The sequence below is a fragment of the Scophthalmus maximus genome, chromosome 22 (genome assembly GCF_022379125.1).
Source record: "Scophthalmus maximus strain ysfricsl-2021 chromosome 22, ASM2237912v1, whole genome shotgun sequence".
NCBI lineage: Eukaryota > Metazoa > Chordata > Actinopteri > Pleuronectiformes > Scophthalmidae > Scophthalmus > Scophthalmus maximus.
The window spans coordinates 7,829,403-7,850,528 of NC_061536.1; the positions used below are offsets into that span (position 1 = coordinate 7,829,403).

General features: G+C 40.7%; 1 protein-coding gene across 1 annotated transcript in view; it reads right to left on the bottom strand.

Annotated features, from left to right (window-relative positions):
• LOC118292237 (CUB and sushi domain-containing protein 3) overlaps positions 1–21,126 on the bottom strand; it is a 288,046-nt gene that overhangs the window by 40,087 nt on the left and 226,833 nt on the right. The window contains exons 27-47 of the mRNA XM_047330255.1: positions 20,828–20,954; positions 20,174–20,376; positions 19,573–19,764; positions 19,180–19,318; positions 18,318–18,505; positions 17,179–17,297; positions 17,006–17,081; positions 16,726–16,842; positions 13,158–13,271; positions 12,984–13,079; positions 12,581–12,784; positions 12,157–12,281; positions 11,606–11,702; positions 9,180–9,284; positions 8,969–9,087; positions 8,401–8,470; positions 7,666–7,782; positions 7,195–7,404; positions 5,484–5,672; positions 4,198–4,375; positions 1,029–1,174 (exon numbers count right to left, since the gene is read on the bottom strand). Coding sequence (XP_047186211.1) covers positions 1,029–1,174; positions 4,198–4,375; positions 5,484–5,672; positions 7,195–7,404; positions 7,666–7,782; positions 8,401–8,470; positions 8,969–9,087; positions 9,180–9,284; positions 11,606–11,702; positions 12,157–12,281; positions 12,581–12,784; positions 12,984–13,079; positions 13,158–13,271; positions 16,726–16,842; positions 17,006–17,081; positions 17,179–17,297; positions 18,318–18,505; positions 19,180–19,318; positions 19,573–19,764; positions 20,174–20,376; positions 20,828–20,954 — 2,931 coding nt within the window. The remainder of the gene's footprint in view (positions 1–1,028; positions 1,175–4,197; positions 4,376–5,483; positions 5,673–7,194; positions 7,405–7,665; positions 7,783–8,400; positions 8,471–8,968; positions 9,088–9,179; positions 9,285–11,605; positions 11,703–12,156; positions 12,282–12,580; positions 12,785–12,983; positions 13,080–13,157; positions 13,272–16,725; positions 16,843–17,005; positions 17,082–17,178; positions 17,298–18,317; positions 18,506–19,179; positions 19,319–19,572; positions 19,765–20,173; positions 20,377–20,827; positions 20,955–21,126) is intronic.

Below are 21,126 nucleotides of genomic sequence, written 5' to 3' on the forward strand. Positions count from 1 at the left end.
CAAAAAAAAATTCAAATACTATTGTATACTAGGAAATAATTCAAGACAGAACATCGGATTACTCACAGTGTATCGTAAGTGACTGATGGGCAAACACCCAACCAGCTGTTTGTTGACCTTCATCACATAAACTGTGATTTTCTTTTTCCTTTTCTTTTTAATGAGCTTACTTCATGAAATGCCACTATTTCGTCCAACAACAGCATCGTTTTTATCACGTGTGGCCTTGGATTAAGTGACAGTGTCTTTTTCATTCATAGCTCTCCTCATTTTATTGAGATCAACTCACATTGATCCCTGATGTCAAAAATGATTACAGTTTTTCATTGGTTTAAAACGGGCCTACTCATTCTATCACCAGGGATGTAAGACCTGAAAAAAAGGGATGCGTCAACACTTCCTAAGAATAAATCACATATCGATAACTATGCTCAAGTATCTTACGACTCAATTGGAAGCACAACTGCTCTCATTTGAAATACAGTAACGGGTTATTCACAGCCACGAGAATAGCGGTATTCAAAAGGGCCAGTGTAAACTCAACGAAGCAGGCATTAAAAAATATGAAATGTTTAATGTAGTCTCTCCTCACCTCTCTACATCGCTGCTACTGTACTACCAACTTAATTCACCAAAAGAAAACTATCAATAGCAACCACTGTGACTGAAATATTATTACTGTTGCAGAGGCGCCAGCTTAGAGCAGAATGAGAAAAAAAGCTCTGTGGGAAGACCAAACATCATGAGTCACAATGAGTCGAAGGAAGCAGGTCTCAGTGGAACGCAATGAGGACAGAGTCAAAGAGAAACTATCACAAACACACGACGCCATCACTGCAGCTACAACTAATCACAGCATGATATAGTTTTACCTCGATCCGTCAGGATAACGAAGCCGGCTGCAGAGAAAATGGTGGATGATACTGGCATTTTGTGACTAAGTAGACAATCAAATGTCTTGCACTCATACCATCAATTCTATGATCAATAGCTCTGTGACATCTTCAATAATTTCCCGCCGGTCTTACCGTGGTAGCTTAAGACAAAGAAGCCAGCTCCAGAGAAGTCCGAGTGGAATTTGATTAGGATGATGTTGGAGGTCGAGTAGACAGACTCCAAAGCTGTGTTCCCGCTGAACTGTCCGATCTGAGGAGATGATTGGTCTGGACCGTCCCTACAGAGACACAAACAGAAAACTTGTGCTACAAAAGGACGACTCAGAAACCAAAGACCCAGCAAATGAATGGACTTGATCTTTCTTTGTAGAACAATGGGAGAGGAAAAAGTCAACCTGAAATATAATTTGAGTACGTTCTCGCAGTCCTCTTTGACATTTAAATGGCTCTTTGGAAATGGTTTATCCAGGGCTGGAAACAAAGACTGGAGAGACTTGACGATATTTATGAGACAAAACCCTGGAGCTGCTCCATTGACTGCGAATGGAGATGGTCATTGTATGACAAAGTGCGGGCGCCCAGAGTGATTGAGCATGAATATAAACCAATTTTCCTTTTTCAAAACAGTCTAAACTACAATGTAAAAAAAAACTCATTTAGAAATAGAACCTCCACACACTTACAAAACACCAGGAACATTTTCATAAATGCTAATAAATATTGAACGCTCAACAGATCATAAGAATAACACATCTGATTAGAATTTGACGTGGACTTCTGGCTTCATATTTGTCACCAACATCGGCCTGGCATTCACGAAAAGGTGCGCCATTGCCACGCAAAGCTAGACAGGAAGTGATCTATCAAATTGCAGGTTGGGCTCTCGGTGCAGCGTCATGAGCATATTTCACCTTTAATGACACCACCACCAGCTGTCAGACTGGAACTAACCAATGGGAGGCTCATTATCAATGATTAAAAAGTATCATCAGGAAGTTAAATGAAATGATTATTTCCTGCTGTTAAGTGTTTTTAGATGAGGCCAATTATACCTGTCAGGTTATGTAAGGAATTATCCACCTACTGATGATCGGGGGGTTCAGAGTCATCAGAGTGGTTTCATTCGTCGCCATCCACCGCTGATTACTGCCGATGCTCACACTCACTAGCCATTATGGGTTGCAACACACAGAGCAGAGAGAAGGCCTCCCAGTCTGAGGTATAGCACAATGGACGGCAACGTCTGTGACATGCGTGATGATTCTTGCGATGAACTCCTGTAGTAAGCGTCCCAGTATGAGTCCAATTAGCAGACTAACTGACTGTCAGGTTGGCTGGCTCTGGACTGAGGAGACCGCTGTGAAAATCACACCTTTACCACGGACACTGTGCTCCCCACAGGGAGCCAGTGTTGTGGCAGCGAGGTTGTGCGTTTTTTTGGTGTTGTGATTGTGTGAGGTTGCTGTCTTTGCTTGGTGTGAGTTCAGCAGTTTGTCTACTTTTTTTCCCACACCTGACAGCAGGGTTGGGAACATGCTGTGGGACCAATTCATGGAATTCACAGAATTGGCTGTGGGTGGCCTGACAAAGGCTGAATGTTTTTTTGGTTAAATAGCAGTTTCGATCTATATTTATACACCTGATACATGTATACATTAAATAAGCCTCATTGCTGTTAAGTAGAGTTAAAAGGAAGCAGTCCTCCAGTGTAAAATGGTGGGGTAACCAACAGAACTGCAATAATAAAGAAAGGCAGCTTTCATATTGGACTGATAAGGTGGTGTTGTAAACTGTCTTGCAGCATGTTTAATAAAGTAAACAATTAGGTAATTAATCAATTTCCTGGATGTTTGCAAAATTAATTTGCAACCATTTTGATAATTGGCTAATCATTTATGTACATTGTTGTTGGTGATGTTAGCCAACTCAGTCCTGAAAGATTAGGTGTTGCATAGAGCCATAGAGAACCTCCTAAGGTAAAGTTTTTACGAGGGTAAACTACACTTGGACAAATGGTGGTAGATGTCACTGTAGTTGACCTCAGGTCACTTGATGGGATTGTTCATTGAGGTGGAGAATTACAGAACTACAAGTCTACAGTGCTCAGTTCCTACGTGTACCTGCCATCCACTGATGGCAGGAGTGTGTTAGAGAAATTATTTGATATAGTCTCTGTTGCACATCACTGTTGAGTCATTCGGTTACCTTTCTGCAAAATGAACACTGAGTCGCCAGACATTGTGAAAAGGCAACGATTTTTCAAAAATAATTCAGTGCTGTCGAAACAGTCAAACCTGACAAATATCACGACAAGCTGATTGGTATGAGAAGAACATGTGGTCCTTCTGTGTTGTTCTAAAGTCTGTGTGCCAGACGATGTTGCACCATGTTGTCCATTTATAGGAAATGCTGGAGATATGGGGAAGGGGCAGACATAATGCAACCACTGGAGAAGCCTGTACAGTCTATTTGTGGTTCTGCTGCCGCCTTGTACCTGCAGATAACTATGTAACATGCTATCTGAACACCATTTAAACACCTGCATTGACAAAATTTCCGCTGCTGCCAATGGCTGCTCTCCCCTCGAAGAATAATAAACAGAAAATGTCAAGGCTCGGAAGGTACAGTAGGGAGAGAAAGATGTATTGTATGCACCATCTGAGACTAACTGAGACTGGTGTGAGGACCAGGGGGAGGGAGATAATGGACGTATGGGTAAAGAGAGAAGGAGAAAAAAAAAATACATGACAAGAAGGAAATTATGTCAGAGTATTCAAGGAGAAATGCCTGTAGTCATAGAAACCCTTGCAGGAATTCACCAATTAGTGGCCAGCTCTGAAAAGATGTTAAAGAGCATTGATCCCTTTGAGAGAACGCTAGTGTGTGTGTGCGTGTGTGTGTGTGCGCGCGTGTGTGTGTGTGTGAGTGTGTGTGTTTGTACTTAAATGGTTGTTTGAGGCTGAAGATTTGGTTTTAGGGCTAGATAAAGAATTGGGTTTAGGTTAGGGTAAGGGTTGGGGTTAGGCATTTAGTTGTGACGATTAAGATTAGGGTAAGGGGCTATGGAATAAATTATGCCAATGAGTGTTCTCACTAAGACAGAAGAACGAGTTTGGGTGTGCACCTGTGTGTGTCAGAAGATGAAAAACAAATTAAATGGCTATTAAATGGCAGACCAATAAAAAAAAAGAAGGGAGGGTCACATTACACACACATTCATACAGCGCTTCTATATACAGTAACACTTAAAAGTGGCACATAATGAGGAGGATCTCGGTAAAATGAATAACTAAACACCTACCAGACAGTAATGTAATCATATATGGGCTCGGTGCTCAGGACGGTGAAGTTGATGTAAATCCCGTGTCCAGGAGGAACTCTCACACTCCACACACAGTCCTGGAAGTTGGGGTATTCCTCAGGGTGACCAGGAGAGTAAATTGTTCCATTTAATGATGTGATGTTCCCACCACACAGAGCTGTGAGATAGAACGTTAACAGAATTACCTTTAAGAAATTACCAGCAAATTAGTATTACCATTGTGAACCTTTAGTAATTGCCTGGATGACTGCGGAAGGACACGACTATCAGTCATGTAATAACACCTTAATATCTTTAATAAATTGTCATTTCAGTTTTATTTCACTTCTGCGTCTCAGGTATTCCTCGGCAGTAGTAGTGTTGCTCTTCACTGATACAATCTTGCCACTGCTGAATGCTATAAAACTCAATATTTACCATTTTCTGAATTGAGGGTCCTTGAGTGGGTGTTAACAGTCTAAAATCTCACCTTAACATGTTTTATTAATAATAATACTTTGATTAAAGTGCAGTTACTGTTCATAAAGTTAGAATAATATGATTTCATGATATAATTTCTCCTCTGCAATTAGGTGGGAATGTATAACGGCAATACGCCTGCCATCTTTGTAATTATTTCCAGATTTATTTCTTACATAATTTTGTGGTAATGTACTTTCTCCTGATGTTTTCGTCAACTGCAGAAACAATTCATATGCTATACTCTGGGAGAAACACTGAGGACTGTATTCTGCTTACTTTCAGTATGCAGTGTGGACAGCTAAATAGAGTGCACATTAAATGGTTAGAGATTGGAGTAATATAACAATTAATTTAATAAGCGAATGACAATTTGTCAGGAAATGAAAGATATGAAATGCCATCACCATTATTCACAATAGCAATATTTAAACACTATTAAAAAGCATTTTACAAGTTGTTTTTTTAGGATGGGGGCATAAATAGTCTTTAAAGAACAACTTTTGGATTGCAAGAAAACTATGCCAATATAAATGTGTTTTTAAATTTCTGTAGGACTTGAGCACATGATGGTTTCATATTGCAAACCCCAGATAAAAAACAAATGATATTTGTCTGAGAAAGTGAGATATTTGTTACTAGAAGAACTAACAGAATTTAACAAAGTGACAGTATTACCTTCACAACACAGACTGGGCTATCTCACTTCTAATTGTTATAGTATAGTGTCTCAGATCGAAGAGAAGATTTGTACAATGCATTTACGTGAAACTGACAACAGGCGCAGTGACAACAGTCTGACTTGCCTTCACATCTTGGCAGCGGGTGGTTCCAGTTCCGGCTGATTCCATGTAAACACGTGAGCGAAGCCTCTCCAATCAGGGAATATCCCGGCAGACATTCGAACGACACCGTCATCCCGACGCTGAAGTCTGTGCCGATCACGATGCCGTTTCGAAAGGGCCGAGGGTCGGGGCAGCTCTGGAGCTGGTAGGCTGGAGAGACAATTCATGTTAACAATGCAGGACGGAAAGTTTATAAATCAACAATATGTGCCTCTGTCCTGCAATAGTGCTCTGATGGTATTGACTGACCTAATCAGTCATGCACAGAGAATATAAATGCAGCCACTCTGAAACGGGATTCACTTTCTATCGAACTTTGGGGGCGTTAATAGTCTGTGCTAAAAAAATACATATTCAAGATTCAGACCTCCAGCTGTAGCCACTAGTCCAAAAGTTAAAAAAACATTTTGAACATCCTGCAAATGGGCTACACTCTGGACTAAACTACTCGTTTATTAAAATGATCCTGCTCCTTATACTTTAAAGTAATTTGTCTGTACTTATTTTCCCAAAGTTTAAAAGACCAATGCATAATTCCTCCGTGGCCCTGAGAGCTCAACACACTGAAAACACATTCATATGCTGCAGACAAAACACATGCAGATCGAGAGAAAAAAGTCTTCATAAATTCGTCGACTTGCAAAAACTCACAACACAACTAAATAGACTAAAAAATATGAAATGCAGATACGACCAAAGGCAGAGACCCGCTGCAAGTAACACAGAAAACAACAGAAGTGTTTCCAGGGGACAAAAGTGATGAAGGTGGCTGAGTTTCTTACATCCAAGCCCATGTTTCAATGCCTGTAACTTCTGTTACTCCAATAAAGTCAAAAATGTTCCAGCCAGGCTCATCAGTTTTTTTGTGTCCCCTGGAAACACTTCTGTCATCTGTGCTTGTATTTTTTGCCAAATTGATGAAGATGTTTTCTTAATTTGCAGTGCGCTGAGTGTATTGAGCTCTCAAGGCCACTGAACCTCTGGTTTATGTAGGAAGAACAAACAAACAGATCTGCTGCAATGTGCATCTGGAAGCTAAAATATCAATGACATATGAAATGGTGCGGAGAGACTCTGACAAAAAATTCAATAGCCTCAGACTTCTAGATACACATACATATTGCAAGATTACTCCACCATTTAAATACAAAGTCACAGAGACTTGACAGTCAAAGCCACAGGAGTTAAGGGTGTGCACGACTGAGGAAAGACACGTGAGTGATGAAGACAAAAATTGCAGCAATAATATAAGTGGATATGATAAACACTTTGGCAGCTCTGCTGTCATGAGATAAAATGTATCATTCATCAGCCACTGTTATTTCCACATTAACGGAAATAACAAAATAAGGCTACTTATGAGATTTGTCGTGATAGAGATGAGACTGCTTGAAACATTTTTTTGAGCCTCACAGAATAAATATAAAATGTATCTAGCCACTGAAAATATGAGGACCTGCGAGCCCTGTGATTTTTGCCAAATGCTTTAAAAGTAGATAAACAATTTTTGTTATTTATTTGGTTTGTCTCTCCTGAGAAATTAAGTTGCAGTCAGACGGCTGTTTAAATCTAATGACCACACTGGCAAGAGTGGCTGTTTTCAGCTGTCAGCTCTTGATTTCTTTGCTTAGAAAATCAGTGTAAACAAGATGTTGGAGAGGAACTTATGTACCTTGATATGAGATGTGGAAGCCTGGTTTGTTTTGTGAGTAGTCGCTGTGGAAGAAAAAGCTGGTCTGGTGGGTGGTGCTGAACAGAGGTTTGGGGATGACGGGACCGCTGAAGCGGTCAATGACCGAGCCGGTTTCCAGCGTGCCACTGCGGATCTCCAGGTAATCGTGGATCGCTTCTGTGGAGAAGTTCAGGAACTGGAGATGGATGCCTAAGAAAAAATACACAACATTTACTGCAATTCACAAAGCCTGACTGACAGACAGGCCGTCGATAAAATCAAATGGGTGCTAATTGAGAAAGCAGTTATAGGTGCCTCATCTGCAATACTATTCGAGTGAGTGAGTAACTGAATAACATAGATACATGAAAGGAGAGACAGAAACAAACAGAGAAAACAAGAAGCTCAACCGAACAGGAAATGAACAGCGCATATTTCACGCTCGAGTCGAAAGTTGACAGTGTTCCTTACCGAAGCCGACAGGTAAGTTGACTGTCCATGTGCAGTCTAATCCGCTGGGGTAGTTGCCTGGGTAACCAGGACTTAGAATCACTCCACTTACATCTGTCATAGACCCACCGCACTGGGCTGCAGTCACACGTACGCACACACAAGACACAAAGAGAGTTCAGTGTTGAAAAGCAGCACATCAAAAGCAGGAGGGTGACCTCGCTGAGCACAGCACACCTCCTTTTTTAAGACATTGCTTCTGACTGGACACTTGCGTATCTTCAGCCTGACATTCTGCATAACTCTGAGCACAACATTATTATTCTGAGTCTTAAATCAATACCCTTGTTGAATAAATTAGCATTGTGCAAGTAGAAAATGTGTCCAGGGCTTGTTTCCTCTAGTTGCCCGCGTGCATGCTGATGCCTCGGCAGCACTGTGCGTGTTTACGGCAGCGTCTGAGTTAGCTTTGCATCAGTTTAAAAGCCTAATCATATTCCGCACAGAATACTAAGTAATCAGCTCATCACGGAACAGTAAATTGATCAAACAGCTCATTTTCCCAGAGAGTCAGAGACGGCAGTGGAGAGCACTTGGATCACTTCTGCAGCACTGAAGATTTGCACGTCTCACTCTATCCAGATCTGAATGACTGCATGTGACATGCGTGTGTGTGTATATATATGAACATATATATAAATATATATATATATATATATATATATATATATATTTACACTTTAGAAGATCACCTACCAAGACACAGTGGTACAGGGTAATTCCATCTTCTCACAGGTCCAGGCATGCAGGTGATATGTGCGTTGCCCTAGAAATGAAGAAGGACCACGGTCTGTTATCATACAACTGTTGGGAAATCACCACAGATGAGCAGTTAATTAGGTCTGTCTCATGTGCTCAGCGACATAATTCATGCCAGGCAATAACAGCGGGCCGTGTACCGCACATATTGTGAAGCTGTATATTAAGCATGACCAAAGGCAAACCTTCATTAAAGCATACCGCAACAGAGACATCCATTATTCAGGAGTTGTATAAACCACATCAGTTGTATATTTAGTAAGAGCTGGGGAAACCACCTGAGAATGGGGGCTTCCCTCTGATTCACAGATTAAATAGTTCTCGGTTTGTACAGCCAGGGGATAAAAAAAAGAGTGAATGGCAGCACATCAGAGGAGCTGAGCAGCCTTTAATGATTTTGCATGTACATATCTGGCGGGCGGTTTGCATTAATCTGCAGCTTGACATTGCTCAGTCCCCCCGCTTCTAGTATGAATGTGTGTATATGTGTAGGTTGTACATATACCTGAAGAGAGTATCCTTGTTCACACGAAAACTGCACAACATCTCCGACCATAAATCTGTCTCCTTGTCTTATTCCGTAGTTTGGAGTCTGAGGCTCTGGACATGACTCCAGTCCAATAGCTGACACAAAAAACAAATCAAACAGAAAAACGTTGTTATACAAGATTCAGTCATTATTATGTATATATTGCATGTATAGATAAATATGTTACCTGTATATTCCAGGTGAAAACCAGCAGCTGAGACACTTATATCAGAGCTGAAGCTGAGATAGAGGTTGTTAGATGTACTATTCAGGAGAGGGGGGATGGTGGTGCCTGAACGTAGTGGAGAAAGAAAGAGAGCAACAGAGTTCCATGATTACATTTCCTTTTTTTCTTTTTTCAGCTGAGGCTTGAAAGCAAATGATCATAGTTATCTGACAGCACGTGAAACAACAAAGGCCTCCCGAAACACATACTTTTTCATTTTTTCATTCTTGTTTGGGGAAGTGTTCTCAGAGAAGGGATGAGGGAGTTACTTTGCATTTGAGACATCTGTTGTATTTGGAACCACTTTTCAAATGTTAGCTTGACCTACTTTATCATGGCGAAGGAGAGTGCAGAGTACAGTATTAAACTACTCAAATCTCCAGCAAGAGTCCGTCAAGCTGTGAGTTTTGATTTACATGTTGGCAGGTGTGGCAGCTCAAACATATCAAAGTGACGGAGAGATTCCTCTGAATGAACAGTGAATCAGGCCAAGGGATAGGATTGGTTGTCTGTTGTTAGGGGAATTAATTAGCAGGTTTCTGAACAGTGTGTGAACCCCCTGCTGGTCGTGTTCACATTCCAGAAAGAAATCTAATTCATTGCGTCTCTCCTGTGATGGAAAATATAAATTAAAACATTCATTAATAATCAATGGTGAATGAATAATTAACTGCATGTGTTTAACCACAGCCGTTACTTTTGAAAGTATGACAGTATTCATTAACAATTGGGATAACCCTATAAAATGTTTTATCACGCCCCTGCATGTACCTATTCATTTTAATAGAAAATAATCACTATCATGTTCATTTTGTGGCCTACTCTTTTAAATAATGTCTCATCCGTTTTGACACAAAGACTTCATTATTTAACACCACCGGCAGGTAACCAGGTGACTGCTCCTCACTAAAAGCAGTATTAGTATCGGCCAAAGATGCTGACTCTTGAATTTGCTTGAATTACTTATCCTACTCCGGAACTGCTGCCATCAGTTCACCAGCTGTTCGCCAGCTGTGGTGACCCATGGCCTGTCCTGGTCATGACCTACAGTATTAGTGACTTTCGCTGCAATCTGCAAAACGCGACCTCACTGCGGCTAAGGCTCGGCTGTCAAAGGTGCATGGCCCGTTCTCTTTGTTGGATTGAAAGTTGCGGCATACTGTGTTGTCGTCTTCACTTTTTGATGTCGTCTTAGCTTTAAATAGACTTGGAGCCACAACCAAAATGTCATCTCTTGGATCAGGACCTGTCCCTGATTCGACAAATGCGGGATAAATACAGATAGGCTACAACCAGTCTAGACTAAAAATGGTATTCACCGAAAACAATAACGTGAGCCATAATCCCTGCTCAAGAAAATAATAAAAGCCATGTTTTTGAAAACAAGCTTTTTTTGCCAAAATTATTATTATACAGAAATTAGCTCTGCATTTTAAATGGCACCGAGTATATTAACAGAACATGTGTGCTGCCAGTGTGTTGATTTCCCTGCCACCAAAGAAATATCACTGACACAGCACTATGCGAAAGATAAAGGTTAGGCTGCAAAATAGTTAACAGGTCTAGCCTGAAAAAAGAAAGCCATTAAATTCACTTGTGTTATGCTACTGCTCTTTATTATAGTGATAAATCAATGTAACACTTGCAATTATGGTTTATACCTGTTACATCATGGTTTTAATGTGTGTAATTAGAGGTAAATATCAAGTATACCATAATTATAAAAACTTTTTAAAAAATCACTTGCTCTTTATATGAAAGTAAACTTAAGATCCTGCAGTTAATCTTGGAAACATTTTTTCTTTTTTAATTATTGTGATTAATCGGTAATGGAATATCTACTTCCTTACCTATTGCTAGAAGAGCATCATAGTGTTAGAGGATCAATTATTTATGCAATGGGAATTTCTCATGTGCCTTTCAAGGAATCATGGAGAAACAAGCAGGTGTCAGTGTCAGAGGGTGTGTAGCTCAGCCCCCTGCTAGGAGACTCAAAGTGGAACCGGTTTAGCTGTAACTGTGTTCTTAGCAGGGGGCCACAGCGTCATGACAACAGGCAGTTTTTCTAACCATATCGCATTTAATTGACAAGTTATATTAACTGTGAACAGGTTACAAACATCAGAGAAAGAGTCGTGTTCTCTTGGCTAATCTCACTTCCAAATTAACTATAGGTTTAAGAATTGCCACAATTTAACTCTAAGATGATGTATGATTTGCAGTATTTTCAGGTGAAGATAACTATAATGTAAGTCAACCACAATCTGCCCATGTGCCACTTACTTAACTGTATATGTTTCCTACTTACTAACATGTTACACCTAACCCGCTGTATTTTTACAAATAACATTTTGGCAAGAATGTCCATGATGTACAAAAGATTTTACCAGAGTAACTGCCCAGTCTTGGTGCATGGTTGTCAGCACCATCGTAAAAATCCAAGGAGTCCCAGTTATGCTCAGTGGCAAAACTCACAACTTGTATCTATAGAAGTGGAAAAAGAGAAGAAGAGAAAGAACGAAGCCGTTCTTTGAACAAATTCAAAACCTTTGTCCTTTAACTGGTGTACATTTTCAAAGAAACTGTCAAATATGACAAGAAGATCAGTAGGACTTGTCAGTCACACATTATATATAACAAACCTGCACTTAATGTGATGTAGTTTAAAAATTCATGGAAAATTAAATGTCCTGAGGAGTCTGCCAAATATTTGTCAGCAGCATCTTTGCCTTTGTATTTGTCCGTGAGACTGGTTTATCCAACAAGCAATCAAGCATTATCTATCCTGATAAGGTTATCTCTGGATGGTCCCACTCTCACAGACCATCCCTCCCTCCATTGAACTCATATTATCTTATCTTTCCTGACATCCCGTCTGCTCAGCTTTTAAGCCAACGATTCATGGGTCAGCCAGGAAGCAGCGTTTGACAGGTACTACCTGGATTCCAGCCCCTTCTGGAACAGAGACCTTCCACACACAGTTCTGGTTGTTGTCATATGGCTCTGGATAGCCAGGAGACAGGATTGTCCCGCGACGCGAGGTCAACACACCCCCACAGGGAACTGGGAAAGAGAAGAGCGTTGACAAACGGAGCAGAAGAGAGAAGAACGGAGGGAGAATCAAGGTTGAAACAACTCTCTGTCAGCAAGTTACAAGAAAAATTAAACGGGGTTGAACTGACTGTCACAAATGAAGAGGTGGACACCAAAGAACTTAAGTCTTGTGTGGCAGCTCAGGCATAGGAATATTTTGGGTATAGTGAAATTAAAATGCGGGGTTCATTTGACTTTAATTATTTAGTGGGGTGTCACTGGAGTAGTTAACAATGCATCTCATGTATACACTCTGGTCTTATATTTACCTATACATGTTGGCAGGGTGTCGTTCCATTGTGCCAGGTTGTCTGGGACACTCTCGCAGCGTATGGCAGTGGAGCCATGCAGGACATAACCAGGGTTGCACTCAAACTGCACCATGGCGCCAACTGCAAAGTCATTGCCGAGGCGTTTCCCAAATCGAGGCTCGGGGACTGAACTGCACTGGGTGGAGCTGGTCCTCGGTACAGCTGAAGATAAATGGATAAGTGGAAGCTGGATCACGTGATGGGCCACACAACCTCACTATTACTGCTATAATAGTGTGTTAGGCCTATAAAATCCAATTTATATGATTGAAAGCAGCTGACTTTAAATGTGCTAGCAATAGTGATTTTGCAAAAATAGTGCTGATAATATTGAAAAAAATCAACAACATTATTTTCTGACCTTGGTAGACAAAGTGGAACCCCTTAGCAGTTTCTGGTCCGACTGTGGTAAACTTGATGGTGATCTGATTTCCTGTACTAAGAGGGAGGGACTCGCCTAGACGGAGAGACAGAGTCAGAGAATCCCATCCACTCATCCATCCATCCATCCATCCGTCCATCCATCCATCCTTACCAGAGTGGGACCCAGAAAGAGAAGACAGCAGTGTGTTTTGTTGCGTGGGTCCATCGTAGATTTCCACGACGTCGTTGAGAGACGTCTGGAACATCACAAACTGACCAAAGAGGACTGGCGGTAAAAAATGAGAGAGAAAAAAAAGACGGATAAGGAGACGTGTTAACTGCACTTGAATGGTGGGAAAATTATTATTCCATGCCACTGTCTTCGCCTGACCTCCCAATGATAAAAATTAACCTGTAATACCCAATTTAAATTGTATTAAGCTGCAGCGTCAACTTCTATTTGGAACCAACTATTGGCAGAAAATGACATACCAGGACACATTAATAGTTAGAATATGACCTATTTTCACCAAATAATCGTCCAGACCACCCCCATATATGTTGGCTACCTATCAGTGCTCTCAGATTGTTTCATACGCTGGTGTTCGCTGGTGTTCCTATGTTTTCAAATGTTTTTCAAGCAGGCAGTTGGGGATGTAGAAAGGCATGTAACATAAAAAGTCAAACACGTGACAAGTACAAAAACAGGACATTGGTTCCATGGTTTGAAGTGGTTTAAAACAATCTGAACACTGGGTCATTAATTACACACCACAGTTGTGCTGGCAGCTGTTTTTCGGTGAAACAATTGAACCCAAGCCTCTCTTATACAGTAACAGCTAGAGATTCCTCTGATAAACCATGAATCTTACAGTGCAGCTGTAATGGCAGGAGGCATTAGAGGGCCCGGTGTGCACCTGAGGCCCCAGATTTTCTCAATCTAGTACAATTCACTTTGTTTTAGTGGATCACTGTGTCTTCAAACCAGTAATAAGGTGCCTTTAGATGCAAGTCCGGTGGTTGTGTTATGTAAATGAAAATGTGTTTACTTGCAGTGAATTAAAGAAATGTCATTCAGGATGAATTGCATTTATTTCAGACTCGGTGGAACTCTTGATGACTATGCACAGGGACACACACACACACACACACCTCTACATCTCCCTCACTCTCTCTCTGTCTTTGGATCCAATGGCTGAAACTGTGTAAAGGACTCAATGTGCACGTTGCCAAGGATATTATGCTAAATGAAGGTCACCGGTCACTGTGTACAAGGATGTTTCTCTTTGTGAATTTGTGGCCCACATTTTGCAACAACACTGCACAGGAGAGTCAGTTTGTGAGAAAAATGACAAGCACCAGACACAAAATAGTGCATTTTCATTTGGCATCGGTTTGTCGCTGCAGGTGTGTGGGGACAATTCGTGAAGAGTTTAGATCTATTGGATGGATGAATCCATCCTCTCGAGAGCCATGTCATGGTCGTACATCACGGCTGGGCGTCGAGTGGACATAAAAAATGAGACGATCCTGCCCGTCAGCAGAAATAGTCAAAAGCTTTGACTGTGTATAGATTTTAAGGAAATCAGACTTGCTGTATTATTGACACGCTGTAGAGCAGGTGGAAGCGTTCATAGATTAAATTGTTTCAGGACTGAACTGACACACACACACACACACACACACACACACACACACACAGATAGGTGTCTCACAATCTGTTAAACAGTTGGCTCATTGATAGTGAAATCCCTGTGCTCTGCAGTCACATACACTCAGGTAGGTCTGCTCAGTCATCCAGGCTGTAAAGTGTCTAGCAAAAGTTTCAATCAGTCCACGCGACTTGCTATTAGATGACTGAAAATGTTTCACTCTTGTGATTGAAAAGGCTTTTTTCAGCTCCTGACATCCAACGGAGAAAAACCTGGACATCGATCCTCGTGGAGCTGCCATGCTTCCCGATGAGCTGCCTTAGCGGGTGTCCTCAGCCACTCCCTCATTCAATATGAGGTGTGGTATCCCCCCCCCCCCCCCCATCTATGGTTGCCATTTGTATGAATGGTGAAACATCATCAAACCCTGATTTCAGTTCCTCATTGTTTTTAAGAATGACAGCTACTTTTAAAAATGCCGGGCATGTTTTTATGTCTAAGACACTGCAACTTAACAAAACTATCTGTCTGCTGCTCTGTGTGGGAGGTTCAGGAAGGATGCCTGCGTGTCTTATACAATATGTAGGCCAACCAAAATGTTAGCTCCACTCAGTCTTCATGGAGTTGACACTCCAAAAAATGCTACGCAAATATAATAAGACAGCAACTGTCAACAGCCTCAGGGAAAGCTGCTATTAACTCATAATACCATGGGACACAATTGGATATCATATCCACCAATTACTGATTGTTTGTAAAAGCTCAGATGAATAATAAAGATCTTGCATGTCCACCATCCATCTCCAATAGCCTACAACTGATATAGATGAGAGATTGTGAACTTCATATTGATCATGTTGTGTAGTGATAGTGGTGTAAATATAATTTATATCATATGGATTTTTAAATGTAATTATGTTTTGTACCGATTTAAAGGACATTCACTATGAACAGAGTTGGAATTTGATACTGACAAGCCCGTCAAGCTGGAGCGTGACCTCTGATGATGTCATTAGAGAACAGGGTTACCGTGGTAAGGGCAGATTACAGTTTACAATAAATCGAAGAATTTTTCTCTGTCAATCTTCTCAACAACTGGTCAGCCAAAAAACTTCACTGTCGACACTATGTGTTCTTGGGTCTTCGGGGATCACGGGCAAAGTTTCATGTTTGATTGGATGAGCAGTTGCCGAACGAGTGCAGACAGACAGAAATTCCTCCATTTATAGTTAAATTACTATGGTAATAATTGGTGACTTTGAACACGTTATGTCTTGAATACGACCTTTTGCAGCCCTTCCTTTTCCTCCAATGACCCCGACTTTACAACAGGGCCTCAGTTAATGTGAATAATCCTTTTCAATATTCATATCTCATTATGTGGCAGTGATGTCTGGCTCAAAGACCACCGATCAAACATTGCAAGATAAAACTAGCTTTGAATGCCACATCAATGATGGAACCCTGACTGGGAGTGAAATAAATGGCCAGTGAGCGGGTTTTGATCGTGTGTAATATCTGTACTAGTCTTTCATTGCTATTTAAAAACCCCAAAGAGGTCAATCTGAGGACTCCAGGGTGTCCCCATGAAAATCAAATATAATTTAAACTTCCCGTTGAGTTCTTCCACAATGGACCACTGTAATTCATTTAATCATTTTACGTATATATATATAATGTATATGTGTAATGTATGCATATTATAATGCACACATAATACAATAGAATGTATTTAAACAATGCAAATGAACTATTAACTATTTTTATTAAAATAAATATGTATCACTGTTACCATTCATTTTTATCATTCCTAAACATTTAATTTGTAGACTGAGAAATATAGATACATATATCTATATCTATCTATCTATCTATCTATATAGTTTGACTATGTAATAGAGCATTTAGAAATCTTCATTTTTGACTGCTGTTTCCTCACCTTCATTTCAGCATTTTACACACTTGCGTTTGTTGTTTTTTTCCAAGGATAAAGAAAACATTTCTTTTACACAGGAGTGACTTATTCTTATTGCAATGCAACGTGGGCAGTGTGATACTCTGTGGTCCATGGCGTGTCGATAAACTTACCAAACTCTCTCGGTACAGATATAGAATAGATACAAGTCTGGCCAGAGGTGTAGTTTCTAGGGAAGTTTGGAGATAAAACAGTCCCCTCTGATCCAGTAGAACGACTTCCACAAGGCGCTGAAGAGAGAATATGCACACAACGAAAGGCATTGAGGCACAAATTCACAATCACACGAACAGAAGACAATACCCTGTGGACATAAATGCAGTATGTTTCATCTGTGCGTAAATCTGAAGGGATTTCTTTTTCTATTCCGGTCTGGGTTTAAATGTCTGTTACCTTGACAGCTAGGCAATGCCCTGTTCCACCCAGGTCTGCCGTCATCTCCCATACTGCAGGTTAAAGTAGAATAGCCCTAAAATAAAGAAAAGATTACATTGTAAAAACCAAGCATCCAACCAATCAACCAACCAACCAACCAACCAACCAACCAACCAACCATCGGATTGTACCTGCAGAACATATCCTGCTTCACAGTAGAAGGTGACAGTAGAGCCCAGCTTATAATCAGATCCCAGCCTGGTTCCATTCAGAACCACACCTGGGTCAAAACACGACTCCCTCAGTTTGGCTGGACAGAAAAAGAGAGAACGAGAGAGTAAGTGAGGGAGAGGATGAGGCAAAGAAAAGGCGACAGGCACACATGAATAATCAAATTCCAATCAAAGTCAAATTAATAATAACTAAGTCCCGAGCCATAATCAAATGAGGCAGGCACTCCGTTGGCCTTTTTAACAGTCTTTTTGACTTAGCTGCCTCTGCCAAAGATGAAGCAAGAACGATAACTTCATCCCCTGGCGTTTGTATGGTACACGGACTTTGTAAATTATGGCTTTGGCCCCCCTCCCAAAAGATTAACAGTCACTCTGCATCAATTTAAGCCTTTATCCCTGAGTCCACATGTAGCTAGTGTTGATTCTTTGTGCAAGTGAATCAAACTTACCTCTCTGATAAACTATTACAGCAGACACTAATACAGCTGGGATGTTATGGTGAGAGCAATTATTCTTATTCATCTCCAAATCTGTCTGATGCACACTGTCAGCAGTGTGGGAGACCTAACTGCACATACGGGCGTATTGCGTGTTAAAGAGTAATGTCGTTGTCTTTGTTAAATGTGAAAATTAAATATTTCTAAACAAATCACGGAGACATCCTGTTATCTGGGGAGACATCTAATACATGTAGTGTCCCATTCACCATGAAAATCTAAAAAGGGTGATTTGCGTAGTTACCTTAGTTGCAAAAAATGGATAGGACAGAAAAAAAGTCCCTGCCGCAATCACTTAACGATTTTTCAACAACTCACAATTACAAAGTAGCTATAAAGCAGTTGCACCTTTAAAGAATATGTAATTTCATCAGAAATACAGGGGTTCAACTTCAAGATTTAAACCATGACATACTTAATCTAGAATAAATGATGTGGTGCAGCTTTCTGTAAGGCAATCAAGATTATAATTGGATGTTATTACTGACCCCACTGTACTGAAGTGTGTCTACGCTGTGAGGCCGGCCCCCTGCTGTGAAGGCTATTCAATCAGTATTCACTTTACATAAGGACGGTGGTACTGTAGGCAGAACATTTTACCTTTGTATTCCAGGTGGAAGCCAGTGTAAGAAACGGAACCATCACTGCGGAATGCTAAATGCATGGTATTTGAACTGCTCTCTATTCTCTCTGGGAGTTTGCTGTCCTGGAAGCTACCAATCAGAGGACTGTTGCTATCTGGACCATCATAGATGTACAGGAAGTCATAGTTTGGCTCAATGTTGAAACTGGAGAAAGGTGAGGAAAAAACACAGATAGGGACAGAGAAACGGGGAAGAGATGATTGAGAACAGGAGTGCAGATAAAGAGTCAATTCTGACATGCTATATCACCAGTGGGAACATGTTGGTTGTCAGAATGGTTTTGCTCGTCATTTGTACTAAAGTGTGTGCAGAAAGCTTGCGAAAGCAATTTATAACATTGAATGCTTTCAGAGCAAAACAGTGAAAACACATACAGTAGAAGTGTTTTGCAGAAGAATGATTATTCTATTTCGCTGTGGCAAAACATATCTGAGACTACGCTACTTTCAAAGTAGTCGGATCGCTGCCATCTTGTGATCGGGAGTCTTACAGTCGCTGTGAGTTCACGACTGACTGCGGACACGGGGTCAGCCAATTCACGACCTCTCACCAGGAGAAACCCCCCGACTGCCCCTTAATCCTGCGTTCCTTTTGGCTGTAGTTGTGCCGATTCGTCTAGATCTAGTCAGAGGCGTTAACTTGTCGGAAAGCCTCTCAAATCTCGCCTTTTACATCTTATTTTGTTATGGATATTGCAAGGAGAGACATACAAATAAGATATGACACATGAAAAAGAGCATTTGTGCTCAAAAACTCAGATCAAGTCAAATCAACCCAGTGAAAAAAAGTACAAAAAAGTCAGCTCATTTGCTGGTTACCTGATGAAGGCCAGTGACAAGACGTAATCAGAGTTGACAGCGATGAGCCAATCGCAGTCCTTGGAGTGAGGGTAGGGATGTGGGTAGTTAGGAGAGAGAATAAATCCACTGGAGCCTGTTAGGTTTCCTCCACAAGGAGCTATGGACGATCAGGACAATGTTGTTGTTTTAGTTAAAAGATTTTGTCTCAAACTGTTTAGCAGCAAGCATGCAGATATTTGGATAATGAAATAGTATCATAATGTATATATTAAGTAGCAAGGGTAAACAACTGCACGTTATCTTTTTCACGCAGCCTCCCTATGAGTCAAACACAATCCATCCCTGAGGATGTTGTGGAAGCAGTGCATCTAATGTTTGACCCTGTAAATACACGGAAGCCGGACTTTTCACCTATGCAGAAGGGTGGGCTGGGCTGCCAGTAGTATCTGTTATCCACTTGTATACAGGTGATTTTGTCGTCCCCCTGGAGCTCGTATCCTGGGTCACACTGAAAGGACACTGAATCCCCCGGCTCACGACCATCTCCACTTCGACTGCCATTCATCGGTACGCCTGGGTCCCTGCAGGCTGTAGCTACTGAGCCTGCACGGAGAGAAAGGGGGGAAGAAGAGGCAATGGAGGAGGAAGGCGAGAGAGGAATTATAAACATCTGTCCCGCTGGATAACTACAGTTATCAAGCTGATTCATTAACTCAGTGCATGGAATCAGTAGTAATTGAAGTAACTGTTTACTATCCAGAATTATAAAATATCTGCTAAGATCATTATTGACTAATCAAAAAATTGCTGATTTGGAATCTGTTTTTTACATTTTAATATTTAGTTAAATGAAAAAACAAAAAAATTAAATGAGTCGAGCAATCTGAAAACCTAGAACAGTGTTACACAAATTAAAGGCAGCATATTAAGGAACTCGAAAGCAAAATAACTAAATGAACTACAGAACCTCTTTCTCAAAATGATTCATACATTAGTCATGGACAGGACTTACTGGAGAACTGGATAGCGAATCCTGACTTGCTGATGTAAAAATCTGTCTCAAACTGAACAGTGACGGTATTCAGTGTGGAGTGAATTCCCTCGGGTAGCAGAGACCCGCTGATCTCTGACAAAGACATTTCATTTTCAGGTGGTCCGTCCCAGACCTTCAACATGTCGTGGCTGGCTTCTGTGTCAAAGGCCAAAAACTGAAGACTGCAATTTCACAAGGACACAATCAAATAAAAGATCATTAACAATATCAATATGGTGTTTAAAAAAACCCAAAACAATCATTAGGATAGTAATTTCTGGAGGTTAAAAACATTTTGGTTGTGGAAGTATATAAGCCCAAGTAAGATTATTTTCTTTGCCCTATCAATTTTAATTTGTAACCATTGTTTCTATAACAAACTTGCCCTGATTACAATATGCTTATTATATAAAAAATGTGTTGAACATAATATTTTAACATCCAGGCAGTAATGTCAGATGAAATTTTCACAATGCATACACAGCATTTGTAATTTTATTCTCATACCTATATGTAATCACATTTTCAGAATAGCTATTAACACTCCAACACAAGGGAAGTTATTCTTCAAAGTTTCACAAAAGTATTGAAATGGGCAAAAACAAATAACTAGACCGGGAAGATCCACTTTACCTAACAATATTTCCTGAGTCCACCTCAATGGTCCAGGTGCAGCGGAGATTGTTGTCGTAGGGAAACGGGTATCCAGGAGACAGAATCCTCCCCGAAGACTCGCCCTTAAAACGTCCCCCGCACTCCGCTGCAGGAATCGCACAGAAGACACATTAGACTGTTAATGTGTGACATGCAAAGTCAACACAATGTTACAAATACCATTGATTCTAGTGAAAACATAAGCAACTGATGATTGAGTATGCATGTAAGTGTGTACGTGTAAATACTGTAAATGACAAGTTGACAACTGTTTTTTT